At 41.5% G+C, this 19,327-nt stretch overlaps 1 protein-coding gene across 1 annotated transcript; it reads left to right on the forward strand.

Moving 5' to 3' along the window:
* Nucleotides 1-515: 515 nt before the first annotated feature.
* On the forward strand, nt 516-18,633 carry LOC139452766 (solute carrier family 23 member 2-like). Its single transcript, XM_071234376.1, has 11 exons — nt 516-636; nt 4,429-4,586; nt 8,709-8,797; nt 9,529-9,584; nt 9,694-9,875; nt 11,020-11,140; nt 11,587-11,749; nt 13,203-13,456; nt 15,035-15,308; nt 16,396-16,491; nt 18,135-18,633. The coding sequence occupies exons 1-11, from the start codon at nt 520-522 to the stop codon at nt 18,404-18,406; spliced, it is 1,782 nt and encodes a 593-aa protein (XP_071090477.1). The 5' UTR covers nt 516-519; the 3' UTR covers nt 18,407-18,633.
* The last annotated feature ends 694 nt before the right edge of the window (nt 18,634-19,327 follow it).

Below are 19,327 nucleotides of genomic sequence, written 5' to 3' on the forward strand. Positions count from 1 at the left end.
GTGCGAGAATTGCGCTCACGCGGCACTGGATATACCTCTGGCTATAAAACTACGCAGAGGTGGAGAATATTAAATTTCCTGAGCTGTCATTGTAGCTTCTACTACCTTGGTCGAGGTTACAAGTCTATATACATTGTTTGGAATGCTCATTTTACATGGACTGCCCAACGTGAACGCCGCCATAGTATCTTTTCACTCACTCACTCACTCACTCTCACCCACCTATCCAAACCCACTCACTCACTCACCTAACCAAACCAAATCACTCACTCACTCACTCACTCTCACCCACCTATCCAAACCCACTCACTAACCTAACCAAACTCACTCACTCACTCACACCCATCCCAACCCACTCACTCACTCAATTACTCACCCACTCACTGAACAAAAGCAAATTTAAAAAAAACATTTGAGCTGTCACACGTGTAGATGTCATTGTAGCTTCTACTACCTTGGTCGAGGTGTACAAGTCTATAAACGTAGTCTCACTGGAGTGACCTCGTTCAGCACACTATCATGACGGTCAAGGGACACCCAAGTCAGGATGGAGGCAGCCGGACAAAGAAGGAGAGTGTGATATACGGGGTAGAGGACACTCCTTCTATTCTACTATGGTTCGTCCTTGGCCTCCAGGTAGGAATGGTACTTTACGACATTACACGTGTGCTTACATATATATGCCATATGTTAAGAAACCCTATAACCAATTGGGGCGTTGCTTTAAGGTATCCAATGCTCTTGGTGTTTTTGCTTACTTGTTCACTGTGTAGCATTGAGTCGGTGATTCGTGTTGTAATGACGTGATCAAACTTGTTTGGAATGTTCATTTTACATGGTCTGCCCAACGTAAACGCCGAATTAGTATCTTTTCAACATAAGCTGTGTCCACATACTGACCCTTAAGCAACTAAAGGTGGTTGAGTAAAACGACTGAATAAGAGTTGCATTTATGTTTTGGTTATGAGAAATAGCTAAAAGCGTTTAGTAGATGATTGCCACAGCTCAAAGAAGTGACAGAGGTCATTGTCCGCATCCTGGCTCTCTCTTTACGAACCTCGCACTGCGGATGTCCACGCCACCAACATCTGTATTGCCATATCTGACTCTTTTGACCTCATTCTCACACAGACCAGAGGCCACAAAAGCAGCTGACACCTCGGTCGTGATATTAAAAATATGTACACATCCTTGAATGCTTATAATGCCTCCACATTTCTCGCATTCCGTATTCCTCTTTCTTATAATGGCTAGTTTTTTATCACTTCGTTCCCGACAGCATATAGAAATCAGCCTACGAACACGGTATTCACTTCAGAGTACGGATTGATGAGTCATACTATTTGGCTAAACAGTGGTGTTAACATGGCTTTTCACAAACTTCAGAAGTAGAAAGTGTACTTGAATCACCTTGCTTAAGTATATGGGTTTCAAATAGAGGTTTGAAATGAGATACCGTATGGGTACTTACAGATACGGTATCAAGTTGGAGGTTTCAAACAAGATACCGTATGGTATGGTATCGAGTTGGAGGTTTCAAATGAGATACCGTATGGTACGGTATCGAGTTGGAGGTTTCAAATGAGATGCCGTATGGGTACTTACAGATACGGTATCAAGTTGGAGGTTTCAAATGAGATACCGTGTGGTATGGTATCGAGTTGGAGGTTTCAAATGAGATGCCGTATGGGTACTTACAGATACAGTATCAAGTTGGAGGTTTCAAATGAAATGCGGTATCGAGACATCTAAGTACAAATATTACCTGGTTCATTTCAAACCTACCATTAAAGTAATATTGTTTGGTAATAGTGGAAGTGGTGAGTGGGACGTCGGTTGAGTCAGATTTTGAGAAAAGAAGAGAAAATGAAACGATCCTTACAAGGTTTCGTTAGTTCGCAAGTCCAACTCACTATTACGACGTCGTATGACATGACGTAAGACATGATGTCACAGTGCGGAATACAGCAGCGTTGCAAGTTAAGAGACATCCCATTCTTTAACAACGTTTATGGAGTAAGATCAGGCGGAATTGTGGACATATTTCCACTGTTTAACATAACAAAAACACGACCAACATTTTCATCCCTCGTCTCATCTTCTGCACCAGAAACTGGCAGAACATGTTTTGGATTCAAAGTGAACGCATGTTGTCCGTTCAATATCTGGCGTTGTGTTACTTTTCTCCACAACCTCCACTATTTACTACTGGTAAATGTTCAACATATGCCTTTACATCATTATGACATTATGACATCCTTGTGTTGACAAATATTATGTCACTGAAATCTTGACATAGAAAGCATGTGCACGGTAGGGCTAAATAAACCTCCACGGAAGGGGCACGTGTAACATCAAGGTCTTCAACAGACATTGGCGGGCAAAAACATATCTCCTTCACAGGTGTGTCATTGACATTGGTCGACAAACAAAAGGGTTCAGATGTTAATGTTCCTAGCAAAAAGTGACTTGGGTGAATAGGTTTTTTTTATTTCAAGTCAGACAGGTGGTGGTTTGGTGTTTAAGGATCGGCTTCCCTTTTCATGGCACATCACTCACACATCTGCCAGCTGCATGTGTTGCCGTGGGTAATGCATCCTGTAATGTGATAAAGGTTTGTCTCTTACAAAAAACATAACCTATTTTGTATTCCATGTGTTTGTAGATCGGGTGATAAAAGGGATTGGGGATACAACTTCTACTACCACCAGTAGTGATATTTCTACCATCACTTCTATAACTGCTTCTGTCACCGCCGCTAATTACTACTTTTGTTTGTGTGTTTAACGCCGCAATCAGCAATATTCCAAGCTGGTCAGGCTCGCTGACTTGGTTGATGCATGTCATCGATCCCAATTGCGTGAATCGATGCTCATGATATTAATCACTGGACTGTCTGGTCCAGACTCGATTATTTACAGACCGCCGTCATGTAGCTGGAATATTGCTGAGTGCCTTGTTAAAAAACAACAACCTAACCAATCATTTTGATTGTGGTAACCAATCAACGGTTTATCGTGATGTGTTCATGTATGTAAATGTAAACTTTCAATGCAAGAAAATAACCGGTCTAGAATATCTGCCGAAGCAGATTAAAATTTGGTGTAAAAGTCATAATAGCTCAGAAAATTATATGAATGGACCAATGAAAATAAGTGATGACACCAGGTGACTCTGAAAAAAATGGTAAACATGTCCTGCCCAAGCGGTAACACCCGCCATTCGCACAATTTCTAGAAAAAATAGTATTACCCAGTATTTATTGCCTGACGCCGCACAGCAGTACTCCTGCCATGCGACGGCGGCCTGTAAACAAACAATCAAGTGAACGATGAAAAAGTAAATCCTGCTGCACGATAGTGCATTTACTGATATGTTAATTTTGAATACTTCATGTCAGAATGATGAGATCTGATTGGTCCACTTGATCTTGAAAAAATACTGTGTATCCCGCCGTGGAGGAGAATAAATTTCTCTTATACCCCGCCACGAGCAAGTCAGGCTGCACGTGGATTTCCGAGAGGCAGAATAAACCCTTTATACCCAACTTCAAAGCAAAAATATGCACGCTTTTTCCGAGTCATTGGAAGTCACGCGACATAGCGCAACCTAACCTCAGCTCAAAAGAACAGCTGTTTTCTATCAATTTTGAATTATTTTACAATGTCATGTTAAAACATGTCGGTAAGATAAATTCGTTGTAGCAAGATCTATTGGGCTCGTTAGGTTTTATACATCTTGCCTCCGGCAATAAAACCCCATGTGGTCCTGCTATAACTTATAGTGTGTATGCTTTTGTGTGGCAGTGAGCATCTTCGAGGGTCACGGTGATCAAATGAATAGGTTCATCGTCCTCTCTGTGTACTAGGTGTGGAGCACCAGCATTCATATGGGGACTCACACATTACATACACTGTCCCAGTTTGATACCGCTTGTGTTTACAGTCCTTGATCAAACAACTTCTGAGCAAGAGCCGTATGATGCTCTTTGAAATCTTGGTGGAAAAAGCATACTCGATTGTATCTCAAAGGTTGCAAAATGTAAACACCAATGGCTGGAGCTGCTGTATTATTGCTCGACATGAAGGGAACGTTGGCTGTTGGAAAAAGTGCTGATAGGACTTCAGAAACTCACAAACCCCTATTAATACTGTCATATATATATTTATATATTATATTGTATAATATTTCCCGGATATATTGACAGAGCCGTTCTTTACTGTTGAATGAGTGGGTGACTTGGTTCAAAGCCACTTTAACAGTATTACAGTTATACGAGTGTGAAAGTTAATGGGATAGGAAAGTCTGAAGTGACGTGCCCGCGAATGTTTATCGTTTATGGTATAAGATTTTGATATTTTGGACCCCTCCCTTTAAAAATTGCTGGATCCGCCCTTGAATGAGCAGGAGATCTGGTTCTTATTTCAGCAAACTGTGATGTGTATAACTGGGACGCTGTCCATCCCATTCCTCATCACCCGCCAGATCTGTGCGTCCCAGCTGACTGACGTCACAGCCAAACTGCTCAGCGTATCCTTCTTCATGTGTGGAGTGTCCACCCTTCTGCAAGACACCATCGGCATCAGGTGACTGAGTCATACCTTCAATAATTACAATAATTTACCCCCATCTTTTCCACCACGTTAGAATAGGTACACAAAAACCTGTGCTGTCGTAAGATGCGTACAGTGGATTGGGTGGTCAGGCTCGGCGATGAATTGCTTGTCGCTGTAACCCGACGGCGTGTATCTTGCTTTTAATATCCGTCACTGGATTGTCTGGTCCAGACAAGATTATCTACAGACCGCAATCACATAGAAGGAACAGTGCTGATTGCGGTGTTACTCAACAAGTAACCCAAAAGTTAAGCCTCGAATAAGCCAACAATAAGCCTCAGAGATTGGTGCCACATACAGTAAACTACGGTTGTAACGCACTCAAAGGGACAACTGATTTTAGTTCGATATAACCGTAGTTCGTTATAAGCATATTCAGTCAAGTCGCATGAATCCGAAATGATTGGTTGCATATGGTTATGTCGGATTAACGAGTATGTCGGATAAACGAAATTAAGTAGCAGCAACGTTCGTGTTCGAAAATCGGACAACTACAGATAGATAACGATACAAACACGTAATGAAAAATGAAATTTTCATATTGTTATGTTATATAACATCATGCAACCTCTATAGCTTAACACAAAACAAATGTTACTGACTGTATGACTTATTCAAAATAATTTTAAAAGCATAGTCTGGAATGGAAGTCGCCAGTTTGAAACTGGTACCTCAAAGCTAAGGAAAGCTGCTTTCTTAGTGAGTTCGTTGACTTCCTGTTTGTCATTGCATTGGTCGGTGATAGTTCGCGAAAGGTTGTTCTAACGTGACCTGCAATGGGATGTCCTCGAAGATAGCGATAACTTGTAACTGATTTTAATAGCTTGAGTGAGTGAGTTGGGTTTAACGCCGCTTTTAACAGTTTCCAGTTATGTCACGGCGTGTCAGCTTAATGTGGGAGGAAAGCCCGAAGTGATGCGAGTCTCAGACGTTTACCACTTCGGTGAAATCCACGAGCACGGGTATGGTGCTGACAAACCTAGAAACATAATCGGGGCGAACCGGGATTCGAACCCACAATCATAGATTTCTGGCGTGCCCAAGGGACGCAACTCTGCACAGCGAATCGCGGCGCCTTAGACGACTGGGCCACCCGTGCCCCCTTAATAACCTTGAGGTAATCTAAGCATGTGATTGAGTGTTAAGCAAGTAATATATCTGCAGCCGTTGTAACATAACGCTACCAGCTGTATACATCATATATACAGCAAATGGCCGGGACCAAAAATATGTTCGTTATATCCGTCAGTTCATTATAAGCGTGTTTGTTATAAACGTAGTTAACTGTAGTTCACTTTTTTTGGAAAATACATTTGGTCTTGGTCGAGACGAGCGTACGAATTAACCACACGTCTACCCTACTGTTAATAAACAGTTGAACATGGCTAGTCATATCTGTCTAACAGGTCTTGCAGTGACCCTATAAATATTCATCTCGTGTTGACCATTTGTCTCGCGTGACTTGGCCTAATCTCAGTACATGTTTTGGAGGCATGTATACGCTGGCACCTGATATACAAACTACAGGAGAGTTTGAAGGTGATAGCGATACAACAGATCAGGTGTTTACCCCTACGTCCCAGGTATTAATCACAGGTCATGAGTAGAGCACAGGCAGCCCCGATTAACTTGAGGAAAAACTACTTCAAAGCTACCTCTGATTTCAGTCCATGTGACACCGTGTGTCCATGTGTCTTGTTGCAGGATACATGGGTTGATGCTATCAAGTGTATACCTCTTAAAATGCGCTTTGAAAATCATACACCAGCTCTAATGATTGTGTTGATGAGGACGGAGATTTCAGTCTGCTGAAATCGAGTGTATTGTAAGCAGTGGAATGTGAACCGTATGTGTTTCATACATTAAGTCTATATGACACGAGGTCTATTGCATCAGTGCGCGTCGCCCTGGGGGAAGTGTTTATGCAACGTGGATAGAGCTTCTACAGTGCACATGATGTGCTCTGAAAGGGCTGCATGAGACGAACACTGCTTGAGTTTACATACGCTTTGAACCGCATCAGGTTCATATGGAATGTTCCGTGATGTAGTGGATAGATCGTCTGCCCGGAGAGCGGAATTTCGTGGGTTCGATCCGCGTCATGTAAAAAGACATTAAGAGATGGTATTTGTTGTTACCCTGCCTGGCTCACGGCATTAAGGGGCTCAGTAGCAGTTTCCTGTGTCTGAGTGGCGTATTCTTGTGAAACAGCGGGATGGTATCTCAGTGGGTATCGGCATTAGTTCGGACTAGTACAAGCAGCCACGCACACACGCACGCACACACACACACACACACACACACACACACACACACACACACACACACACACACACACACACACACACACTCACACACTCACTCACTCTCTCACTCTCTCACTCACTCACTCACTAGTCTTGAACGCGACGTTAAAACGGCTCACCTGATGTGGAATAAAAACCGTAAATGGTGAAATTGACGAACAGGAACACATGTGGAGCTGACAAACCTAGAAACACAGTCAGGGTGAATCTGGGATTTGAACCAACTGCTGCTCGGCAAAACGAATCGCGGCGTCTTATAGAAAACTGAGACACCAATAATGACAGATTGACAGAAATTACATTTCGTTATTACATTACATTACCCAATTCATTGCTCACATATACCCACATGGAATTACATGTTGGTTCAGCCTTACGTTCTTTATTCACCCCTGGTTGTTTCTATATGCTTACGACCGCCTCCGTAGTCTAGTGGTAGAGCCTCCGCCCGGAGAGCGGTAGGCCCGGGATTCGATCCCTTGCCGCGTCATACCAAAAGACGTTAAGAAAGGTGTACGTTTTGTACCTGTCTGGCGCTCGACATTAAGGGGCTAAAACAAGGACCGGTCGGCTCGGGCTCAGTATACTGTGTGTGAGAGGGATATTCATGTTAAACTGCGGCATGGTATCTCAGTCAGCTAGCACTATAAATAGGCATCAGTCCGGACTAGTACAAGCAGCCACACACACGTACATGCACGTCGCTATATAAGTGCAATATTCTTGGAAGCGACGTTAACCCCTGTTTACGTCATGCCTGGTTGCTTGTCTTTGTTTACGTCATCGGCTGGGTGATTGCCTTTGCTTACGTCATCGGCTGGGTGCTTGTCTTTGCTTACGTCATCCCCTGGTTGCTCGTCTTTGTTTACGTCATCAACTGGCTGCTTGTCTATGCTTAAGTCATCCGCTGTTGCTTGTCTTTGCTTACGTTTTTTTGTTTGTTTGTTATTTAACGCCGCCCTCAGCAATGTTCCAGCTACATGACGACGGTCTGTAAATAATCGAACATGGACTAGACTTTTCAGTGATTGACATCATGAGCATCTATCCATGCAATTGACCACCCGATCCCCATAGTCGCCTCTTACGACAAGCAAAGTCGCCTCTAACGGCAAGCATGGTTTGCTGAAGACCTATTCTCTTGACGGTTCCTTTGCTTACGTAATCTGCCGGTTGCCTGTCTTTGCTTACGTCATCCGCTGGTTGATTGTCTTTCATACGTCATCCGCTGTTGCTTGTGTCTGCTTTCGTCTTCCGTTGTTGCTTGTCTTTGCTTACGTCATCCGCTTGTTGGTTGTCTTTCTTACGTCATCCGCTGGCTACGTGTCTTTGCTTACGTCATCCGCTTGTTGATTATCTTTCTAGCGTCATCCGCTGGCTACGTGTCTTTGCTTACGTCATCCGCTTATTGATTGTCTTTGCTTACGTCATCCGCTGGCTACGTGTCTTTGCTTACGCCATCCCCTCGTTGATTGTCTTTGCTTACGCCATCCCCTCGTTGATTGTCTTTGCTTACGACATCCACAATTAGATTGTCTTTGTTTATGTCGTCACCGCCGATGTGACGGTTAATTCACTCACTCTCTCACTTGTTCAAGTCATCCCGACCGATAGTTGATTTAGTTAGTTTGTCTTCATTTAGGTCATCCGCTGATTGATTCTATTTTTTTCACATACCCGGATGTACTGTCTATTGCAAACCTATCTGCATTGTGTATTGTTTACAACTGATAGTACAAATGTAACAGCCAATAATTCTAATTGTGGCCAACATTGTACCTTATAGGCTGCCAATCATCCAAGGAGGGTCACACACATTTATTCCACCCATCGTCGCCATGATGTCGTTGAAGAAATGGGATTGTCCACCAGAGGGTACGTAACGAGTGAGTGAGTGAGTATGGTTTTAAGCCGCTTTTAGCAATATTCCAGCAATATCACGACGGGAAGACACCAGAAACTTGGCATCACACATAATACTCATGTGGGGCAACGGACCCGGATCTCTTGCGTGACGAGCGAACGCCTTAACCACTGGGCTACCGCGCCGTACCAGTGCGTCATACGAAATGAATATTGCCTCATACATAATGTGATTGGAATACAGCAAATCCACATTTTGGGTATCAGAGTCTACATTTTTACTTAATGAGTAGGAGAGACTGGGAATTTTAAAAAGTATAATTTTGTTGCACATTTTAAAAAAAGAAGGTTTAACATATGATATTCGCACTGAACGCATGTACTACTGTGATGCATGTATATTCTGCATGTACGGGTGTATTGTACTCATGCAAAACGTTTCGATATTATATTACTTGTTTAGAACAAATGTCACTGCAATTGATGCTTGTCAGAATACAATGACAAATATATTTTAATTGAATAATTGTTGCGTTAGCCCTGCACTGCAAATACATCTGATTATGTAAACTTAATAAGTCAGATGCATAAATATAAACGATATCATGCATATACAATGTAATCTTTGCATATCATGCGCAGATGCTGTCTCGGTTAGACACTGCTGAAGTATTTCCAAATAGCATCCCCCTTATCATAGATTCTTAATTAACGACATACATGCGTTCAATTCCTATTTGCAGAAATTGCTGCTGGAAACGAAACGATAGAAGCAGCATGGTTGCCACGGATACGAGAGGTGGGTCATGGTAACTGCATTAAAATGAACCAACCATCAGCTGCATTTCAGGTAAACTTCTGAAATATTTAAGTTATGATATGGTTCAAGCTTGTTAACTAATTTTCAGATACAAGGAAACCTGATCCTGGCCTCTCTGACCCAAGTCGTCCTAGGATGTACAGGGTTAATTGGCTTCCTCCTCAGGTTCATTGGGCCCCTCACAATCGCCCCAACCATCTCACTCATTGGTCTCTCGTTAACGGTGGTTGTCAACGACTTCAGCAAGTCCCATTGGGGTGTGGCGTTCTTGTGAGTGCATTGTCACTGTTTTTCATTAACACAACAGGTTTGGAGCACACGAACACGACTTATTTCCCAACCATGTAACTGCTTTACACTTAGTTGAAAATTGAAACAATGCTTGATGAAGTAATAAATTACAATAAAGAATGTAATGATTCTCAGTCGAGATGACATTTCGGATCTTACATTTGTATTTGGTTCAGTGACACAAACATCTCTAGTGATGACTGTGCATGATATGTAGAACGTGTAAATAATATCGGTTATCACCAACGTTTGAATAAACGGTGTGTTACCATGTTCTGTATTGAAATTACTTTTCAACAAGATAATAACTTTGATCCATGGTTTCAAAGATATTTTGTATCACATCTACCTATTGGTGCAAGTACCGGTACTGTCATTAAGCGGGCACATGTAGCCCAGTAGGTAAAACAAATTGTAACTTGAATGTGGTACCTTCAGAATCAGGAATGAGTAGACGACACATATCATTTTAATTATTTATGTAATGTTAAAGTATAAAACAAACTTATTCTGAAAACAAAATTAATTATTTGTCTTCACAAAAATGACCTCCTGAAACAATTGTTATTGTTTTCAAGGAACAAGCGATAATAAGTTGACTCAATCATAGTGGTATACATGATACTGTTGATATTAATATATCTATTCAGTGGTAAATGTTTTGATATGTTTTTCATAATTAATCATTTCAAAATAATAGTTACATGGTTGTAATATTATTTCATATCAACGAGATCATTAGAGACATCCAAATAGTGTTAAGATGGAAACCCACAATTAACAAGCTGTCCAAAAGTGCTAATACTTCGCTACACGGAAACTGTAAACGTTTCCCGAACATCGATATCGATCGTATAGGCCTATCCCAACCTTCTCGGCAGACATACCCGCCCCACTGAAATGGGTCAACGTGTTTAGTGTAAATTATAGTTAGGTATGTTTGGATAAAAATAATCTCAAAATTATTTATACAATTCGTATGTACTCATATCAATTTACATAAGTTACATAAACATAAAGTTTCTGTTCAAAGTATCTTTACAGCTCTTAAACTATAATTCATCAAAAAATTTTTTTTAAATAATTTATATAGTGTATATATATATCATGTTCAATGTTCCAGCTCCATGTGTCTGATACTGATGTTCTCGCTGTTCCTGGGTCGCTTCAAGCCGCCCGTACCTTCCTTCAGCAGGGCTAAAGGCTGCCATGTCTCACGTTATCCTCTCTTTCAACTAGCCCCGGTAGAACCCTACTCTTTGTACTTGAGTAATACTTTGTTATTATGTGTGGTTTGTTGTTTATGTTTCACGCTGCACTCAGCTATATGACGGCGGTCTGTAAATAATCGAGTCTGGACCAGACAACCCAGTGATTGATTTCATGAACATCGATCCACGCAAATTTGGATACGATGACATGCGTCAACTAAGTCAGCGAGCCCCTCGACCGGATCCCCTTAGTCGCCTCTTCCGACGAGCAAAGTCGCGCCTAATTACATATCAATATGCAACCGTGTTAACATGACTTCATTGTAATCACAGGTACATTTCTAACAAATACTTTTAAATCCATTGGCCCGATTGTGTCTTTCCACACAACTATAGCTAGATTCTGACCAATTAAAGAGGTCTTCAGGTGAAGCAATGAGTAAATGTGTGTATCCAGATGTTCACTTGTTTGCTTGTAGGTTTTGCTTGCTATCGGTATATCATGGCTGTTCTGTCACGTGCTCACCATCACTGACGTCTTCCCCAACAACGCCACGTTGCCTGGGTACCTTGCCCGCACCGACGCCGCCTACAGACTCCAGGCCGTGAACAATGCACCATGGTTCTACTTCCCGTATCCATGTAAGTGTACCTCTCTCTAAAGCAAGCCCTAGGTGTCCATTGTCATTGTGTGGGCTGAGCGTTTTGGAAAAATGTTGCCCATCTGTAGAAATTTCTTATATTTCGTAGTTCCGATGTTTTGTCTTTACGCCCAGTTGAGACTGGTAATTCTCTTGCGTTGATGTTTTATATCAAATTGTGCAAAATAATTAATTCTGATATTTAGATTTCTTTGAGAGGCATTTAGGAGTTGAACTAATAGGTAAGGATAAGATATATGGATGAACAACTTCTTTCTTACAATTAGGAGTGACCATCAACCGTGACGAAGGCTCTGACATACACCCTGCGTACCTTCAGCTCATCAAAGACCCCAATTTGTCATTATCCTTTCGTTTATATTACTGGCTTCACCCTTTTAGTTGGGTGGTTGGTTGGTTGTTTAACGCCGCACTCGGCAATATTCCAGCTATATGACGGCGGTCTGTAAATAATCGAGTCTGGACCAGACAATCCAGTGATTAATATCATGAGCATCGATCCACGCCATTGGGACCTATGACATGTATAAACCAAGTCAGCGAGCCTGACTACCCGATCCCGTTAGTCGCCTTTTACGACAAGCATAGTCGCCATTTTACAGCAAGCATGGGTTTCTGGCCTATTAACGCGTTTGACCCTTATGTTTATACTACTGACTTCGCCGGCAAACTACCTCTTTGTTTACACAACAGGCGTCTCCACTATGTAACTATATCTGATACCTAGTCTACTGTATAAACACTGCCTCCTACCTGTATATATACTTGTCAACCATGTTTGCTTGATAACGGGGTAAGAACCTACACCGAAACGTCGTTCCTAATTGTAATAAAGAAGTTGTTCGTCCATATATCTTATCTTTACTGATATTTAGAGTTCAACTTTTTTGGCTTTAAACAGGGAAGTGGTAAGAATACGTCCCTCGAAAATATACCCGTGAAGGTCCAGTGTAGAATAGGTCTTCAGCAACCCATTCCTGCCCTAAAAGGCAACTATGCTTGTGGTAAGAGGCGTCTAACGGGATCGGGTGGTCAGACTCGCTGACTTGGTTGAAGCATGTCATCGATCCAAATTGCGTGGATCGATGTTTATGATAACAATCACAGGATCGTCTGGTCCAGACTCGATAATTTACAGACCGCCGTCATGTAGCTGGAATATTGCTGAGTGCGGCGTAAAACAACAACCCAACCCTCGAAAATACGTGAATGACTCATGGTATGGAGAACATAACAGGAATTGTAGATTCTTCGTGCCTTGTAGCTACTCGGGTAAACACCAGTTGGCCATACTGCTCATTGTTATGAAGGACAACTTAAACAATATAACACATCGGAATAATTTAGTAAACACTGCCAATTAAAAGAAAGAAAGAGGCAATGCAGGTGCGTACAAGACGCATTTTTCCAAATCTGTTTCTCATCGATTTCAGTCCAGTTTGGAATGCCGACCTTCAGTGCTGCAGGGTACGTTGGGCTACTTGCGGCAACCATCAGCTCAGTGATTGAATCTATTGGGGACTATTTTGCTGCCGCAAGAGTGTCAGATGCTCCACCTCCCCCACCCCACGCTATAAACAGGGGGATAGCAATGGAAGGATTTGGGAGTATCATTTCTGGAATGATGGGGTCGGGCCATGCAACAACGTCCTACAGCGGCAACATTGGTGCCATTGCCATAACAAAGGTGTCTTCATTTCGTTTGGGTTTAGGGTGATTCATGCACATGTACCTGGTGTATTATTAGTTATGGTGTCTTTGGTTGCCGTATACGATGTCATATTTCGTTAGCAGAAACATATTGGATGATGCGTGAGCCGAGCCCAATATTTTTTCTGCTAACATAATATGACACCGTATGCGGCAACTAAAGACACCATAACGAATGTATTATGTCGAAAAGTTTACACTCTCTGGTATCCATATAAACTTGACACGCATGACAGTTCGTCAAAGGGAGACTACTCTTCTAACCTTAGAGGCCCGACCTTAGCTTGTTGACAATATAATCTTTATCAATAATGTCACGAACGTGATCTAAAACATAGATTAATGGACTTCACATCACAATTTATGATGGCAAAACACAAAACCGTGTCAAATAACGAATTTCGGTACCAGAATGTACATGTGAAATATGTGAGGTGGGTATTGGAAAATCAAAAATGGCTGTTACTGACTGTATACGGTCTCATATTAGGTCAGTCGTTAGTTTTGTTTGGCTTGTTGTTTAACGCCGCACTCAGCAATATTCCAGCTATATGACGGCGGTCTGTAAATAATCGAGTCTGGACCAGCCAATCCAGTGATTGATTTCATGAGCATCGATCCACGCAATTTGGATCGATGACATGCTTCAATCAATTCAGCGACGCTGACCACCCGATCCAGTTAGTCGCATATTACGACAAGCATAATCGCCTTTTACGGCAAGCATGGGTTGCCGAAAACCTATTCAATCCCGGAACTTCGCGGGTTTATTAGGTCAGTAACAACCATCTTGGATTTGTACTGAAGATATACGGGCTCATGTGGGGTAAGTAGTTCTGCTCTCTGATTGGTCAATCTCACTTTCAGGCATAATAATTTGTTATATGAACAGCTCTGTTGAGGAAACAAACGTTTTAATGCAATCTGTGTTGGCTGTGTTTTCATCGAGATAAAAGTTGTCATTATGCTGCCACGACCTTCGTGGAGTAGATATAACATCAATATACTAATGAATTGATACGAACGTTTTACAGATATACATTGATGGAAAGTGTCTGTAATTCCCAACTAAAATGAACAATACCATTATTATAACCAAGAAAATAGTAGGTAAATGAAAATACCAGAATACAATTTTATAATTACTGACGAGATACTGAGTGGATGTACTTGGTTTTGAAAAGTTATTTCAAAACAGAAGTATGATACAGCAGTTTTTATTCCAAATTTGTTGACAAAAATTCAATATAAATACAAAATTGGTGAAAGTGTTCTCAACTTCCAGTGTATCCAAAATATTCCATTTCAGGGTACTACCGTTCCACCTCTAGATACTTCCAGTGTATTACATCCAAATGAGAAAGGAGTCAAAGACTTTGTCAAACAAATTAGATAGACATTATTAAACACAATGTAGTTTGATTTATATCGTAGACAACTACCTCACTGAATATAAACTACTGTTAAGCATTATTCTTACACACGTTTGATGATATATTATAATAGGGAAGGGTTTCGTGTTCAAGAGAATATTCTAGGTTTCATTGTACTTCAGGTTGCCAGTCGTCGAGTGTTCCAAACAGCCGGCTTTTTGCTGGTACTGTGTGGCCTTGTGGGTAAATTTGGGGCTGTGATCACTCTGATACCGGAGCCAATCATCGGGGGGCTAAATGCTGTCCTCCTGGGGATGGTGGCGGCTGTTGGAATCTCCACCCTGCAGTTTACTGATCTCTCGTCCTCAAGAAATCTCACGATACTTGGTCTTTCATTGATGCTGGGGCTTGGCATCCCCCAGTGGATATATGCAAATCCGGAAGCAATAAATACAGGTATGCATCAGGTAGACCAGCTGCAATAAATGAAGGCTGCATATGTTCCTCGGTGACAGGTTCCTTACCATTTAAAATAGTTGACAAAAAGTAAAGAATGAGGAACGCGTCATATTTTTTCTACTCATCTGGACACGCAACAGACAAACACACCTGGACACACATTGAAGCTGACTCTTTAATACGATGTCCATTAACAGGCTGGATAACAGAGTCTGTTTCATATGGCGCGGAAATGTGAAACATTTATTTTATTGGCCATAACAATGACTGATGCACAGGATTTCAAGTGACACGTGAATGCCCGAGAAGCATCTCCTTTTCTCAGTCGAAGTACGATTAGCTACATTTTTTACCAGGTTTTGTAACAACCTTACGAGTTTGTCATGCCCTAGATCATAAACATATTTTAAAGTACTATTATTTGTTTTCGAAATGACAAGAAATCTACCAATTATGTTATACAAAATACAGTATTAGTTATTGGCAGAGATATTGATACATTTAGTAGATGGCATACTCAAAACCAATTTCATGGCACTTCAACTTAAATGTCATATGTCCATCATTGTTAGGATATGTACTTGACAATTATATGAAGTATTGGACATGTAGATTTCAAACAAGGGCACTTACTTAATTTTACTTGCCATATTCGGGTGGTTCTATATATTACGATAAATGTAGAAATGTAGGAAACATACAATGCCTTCACTTTTATCGATGGCTAGGCAGTGTATAGATCTTTTGGATATGTTGACTTTAGATACTGTTGGAACGACAATCAACTCGAGTTGCATGTTATACAATTTGGTTGCACTGTGTGACGAAATTAGAACATTGTGACACTTTTGATACAATGTATGTTTTTAAAACCGCGACGTCATCACAATGCGGCATTGAGCGGTATGCAGGCTGACTGGCGTCCAGGCACCAAGAGGGTTAATCTAAATGCGATTTCGATATCAAAGCTCTTCATGTTTTGAATAATGATACACAATTTAAGAAGCAATGTCTTTTCGATTTACTCCATTATATTACTGTCTATTATAAATACTATTAATCAGACGGTATATTTGTTTTTAAGGCAATACAGAGTTGGATCAGGTTATCAATGTCCTTCTGGGCACCGCCATGTTTGTTGGCGGATTTATTGGCTGTTTGCTCGACAACATTGTACCAGGTGAGTCGGGAAAGAGTCAATGCAGTGAACATTAGTGTGGGGTCCATGTCAGGTCGAATTGGAAGGCTAAAGTCTGATTGTGACTATGCAATGATGCATGTTGACACACAGGTAAGGCATACCCCCTGAATAAACCGACGGTTTTAGATGCTGCAACTCGAGGTGAAGAGTTGTGTCCCTTAGCTGCCAGGATCCGCTGGTACCTGTGCTGGGTCCCAGTTTCACCCTAAGGCTGATCCTGTCTGCCAAACATCTTACGAATGTGGTGAACTTATTAAACCTACGCAGTTTGGATGTGTCTTAAGAGTGATAAAACACTCTCCACAAGACTGTATGACAAGAGGGATGAGTGAGTGAGTGAGTGAGTTGGGTTTAACGCCGCTTTTAACAGTATTCCAGTCATATCGCGGCGTGTCAGCTTAATGTGGGAGGAAAGCCCGAAGTGATGCAGGTCACAGACGTTTACCCCTTCGGTGAAACCCACGAGCACGGGTATGGTGCTGACAAACCTAGAAACATAACTGGGGCGAACCGGGAGTCGAACCCACAATCATAGGTTTCTGGCATGCCCAAGGGACGCAACTCTGCACAGCGAATCGCGGCGCCTTAGACGACTGGGCCACCCGTGCCCCCACAAGAGGGATGACTTAAACTTGACAATAGCCAACTTTCCCTTCATGTCGAGCACTATTTCAACAGCTCCAGCATTTGATGTTTACATTGCACAACTTTTGAGAAACAATCGGGCATAATCTTTCCACCGAGATTTCAGTGAGCGTCATACGACTCTTGCTCAGAAGTTGTTTGATCAAACATTCAAGGCCTTAGTGAAGCTATAAAAAAAATTGACGCATCAGTGACCAAAATTATGTCCGATGCAATTCTCTATTTTGGCTTGTACCATATATTCCCGTGTTGTTTAAGGTGAACAACTGACTTGCCTTTGCATGTGTTTGTGACGGGTGCCTCCGTTGGGGCAGGATACGCTATTTGATAGTGATTCATAAACACATGCTCATGATGTAGTCGGAATCGAACTATCGATCTGCCTTATGCAGAAATTTCTGTCGTATTTGGAAAGGGTTTTGTCGCTTTCATCCCATATTGACCAGGGTACCCCGTGTGCTACAACTGGGATCATGTTGGTATATGTAATCTTCATATAGTCACAATATATTGACAGACATTGGTGTACGGAAACTTTGTATAATTAATGTAGTATGGGTATCACTTCATGTGTGACAGACCGCCTCCGTGATCTAGTGGTAGAGCATCCGCCCGGAGAGCGGAAGGTCCGGGGTTCGATCCATACCAAAAGACGTTAAAAAATGGTATTTGTTGTTACCCTAGTGCTCGGCATTAAGGGGCTAAAACAAGGACTGGTCGGCTCGGAGTCAGTATACTGTGTCTTGCTGGGGTATTCATGTTAAACTGCGACATGATATCTTAGTGTGCTAGCACTTTAATTCGGCATCAGTCCGGACTAGTACAAGCAGCCACACACACGTGCATGCACGTCTCTATATAAGTGCAATAATCTTGGACGCGACGTTAAACCCCATTTCACCTCACCTCATGTGATGGTTTTAGTGTGTTGTCGTGTCTTTGAACAGAGAGACAAGTGCTGTAATCTTTCTTTACAGGAACCTTGGAAGAACGAGGGCTAACTAAATGGCGACAGAAGCTCGTTGGAACCAGCGATGGACCATCACACGTTGATCAAATGAAACTATATGACTTTCCTTTCGTCATGAAGTACCTGAGACGGATAGCCTGGTGTGCATACATACCATTTATGCCCACTTTTGATAAGGACATTTGCAAGGCCAAAACCAATGACGATGACCATGAAAATATTGAAAAACAGTCTAACCATGAACTTGTCGAGATTATGGATGCTGAATGTCGCCTTTGATTATTTGGATCCATTGGACAGACATTCAGCATTTTGGTCTTGACAGTTTCACATTTTACTCATTATCAAACTACCTTCTGTGTATTATTTATACATAACTGTATCTCATAATAATATATTTTTTATATTGATATATCAGTCCGTACTTGGAGAGTCACAGTTCAAACAATGAATAATCATCGCAGAAAGTCATAGTGTTTGTGAACTGCAATAAATCAAAAGAACCGTGTTGTCCTTTTCCCAATGAAAGCTGCTCCAAGATACTGATATCAAATGGATATTTTGTCATAAAGTAAAACTGAAACGAACGGTCACTTAAACTACATTTAATTGTCAGACCATGTGTCACAAGGTCTCTGAGTATGTGACATTTCGCCTCAATAGAAACATTGTATGCAAAGTTTATATGGGATTGGATATGGGAGATTTAATTTTTCAAGCTTAGTTTTTCGGGTGGTCAGACTCGCTGACTTGGTTGATACATGTCATTGTATCCCAATTACGTGGATCGATGCTCATGATGTCAGTCCTGGATTGTCTGGTCCAGACAACCAAACAAACAACAATGCGTGAAGCCCATTTCTGGTGTTTCCCGTCGCGGTATTGCTGATATATTGTTCAAAGTGGCGCAAAAGCATACTCCCTAACTCCCTACCTGACTGTTAGAATAGGATGATCCAGGCAGAACAAAACACCTGGTTCTTTAGAACATCTGTATATGTATACTTTTTCATGATTAAAAGAATATATATTTCCAATAAGGCAGTGGGATTGGTGAACAGACAAAGCCCGTTTGTACACCGCTCCCTGCAAGAACATTTCACAAATATTAAAATTAAACTGTACATGAAATAAGAAAATTAGATCTACTGTGTGAAATAATATTATGATACATATATACAAGCTACACTATACAATAAA

Source organism: Haliotis cracherodii, unplaced genomic scaffold (assembly GCF_022045235.1).
Source record: "Haliotis cracherodii isolate W230 unplaced genomic scaffold, xgHalCrac1.p SCAF_9, whole genome shotgun sequence".
Classification (NCBI taxonomy): Eukaryota; Metazoa; Mollusca; class Gastropoda; order Lepetellida; family Haliotidae; genus Haliotis; species Haliotis cracherodii.

What these genes read in the sequence shown, in the direction of transcription:
- LOC139452766 (XM_071234376.1), top strand. Translation starts at nt 520, where the DNA reads ATGACGGTCAAGGGACACCCAAGTCAGGATGGAGGCAGCCGGACAAAG. An exon ending in GTTCTACTTCCCGTATCCAT is followed by an intron (nt 11,750 to 13,202) that starts GTAAGTGTACCT and finishes CATCGATTTCAG; the next exon opens with TCCAGTTTGGAATGCCGACC. An exon ending in GTGCCATTGCCATAACAAAG is followed by an intron (nt 13,457 to 15,034) that starts GTGTCTTCATTT and finishes ATTGTACTTCAG; the next exon opens with GTTGCCAGTCGTCGAGTGTT.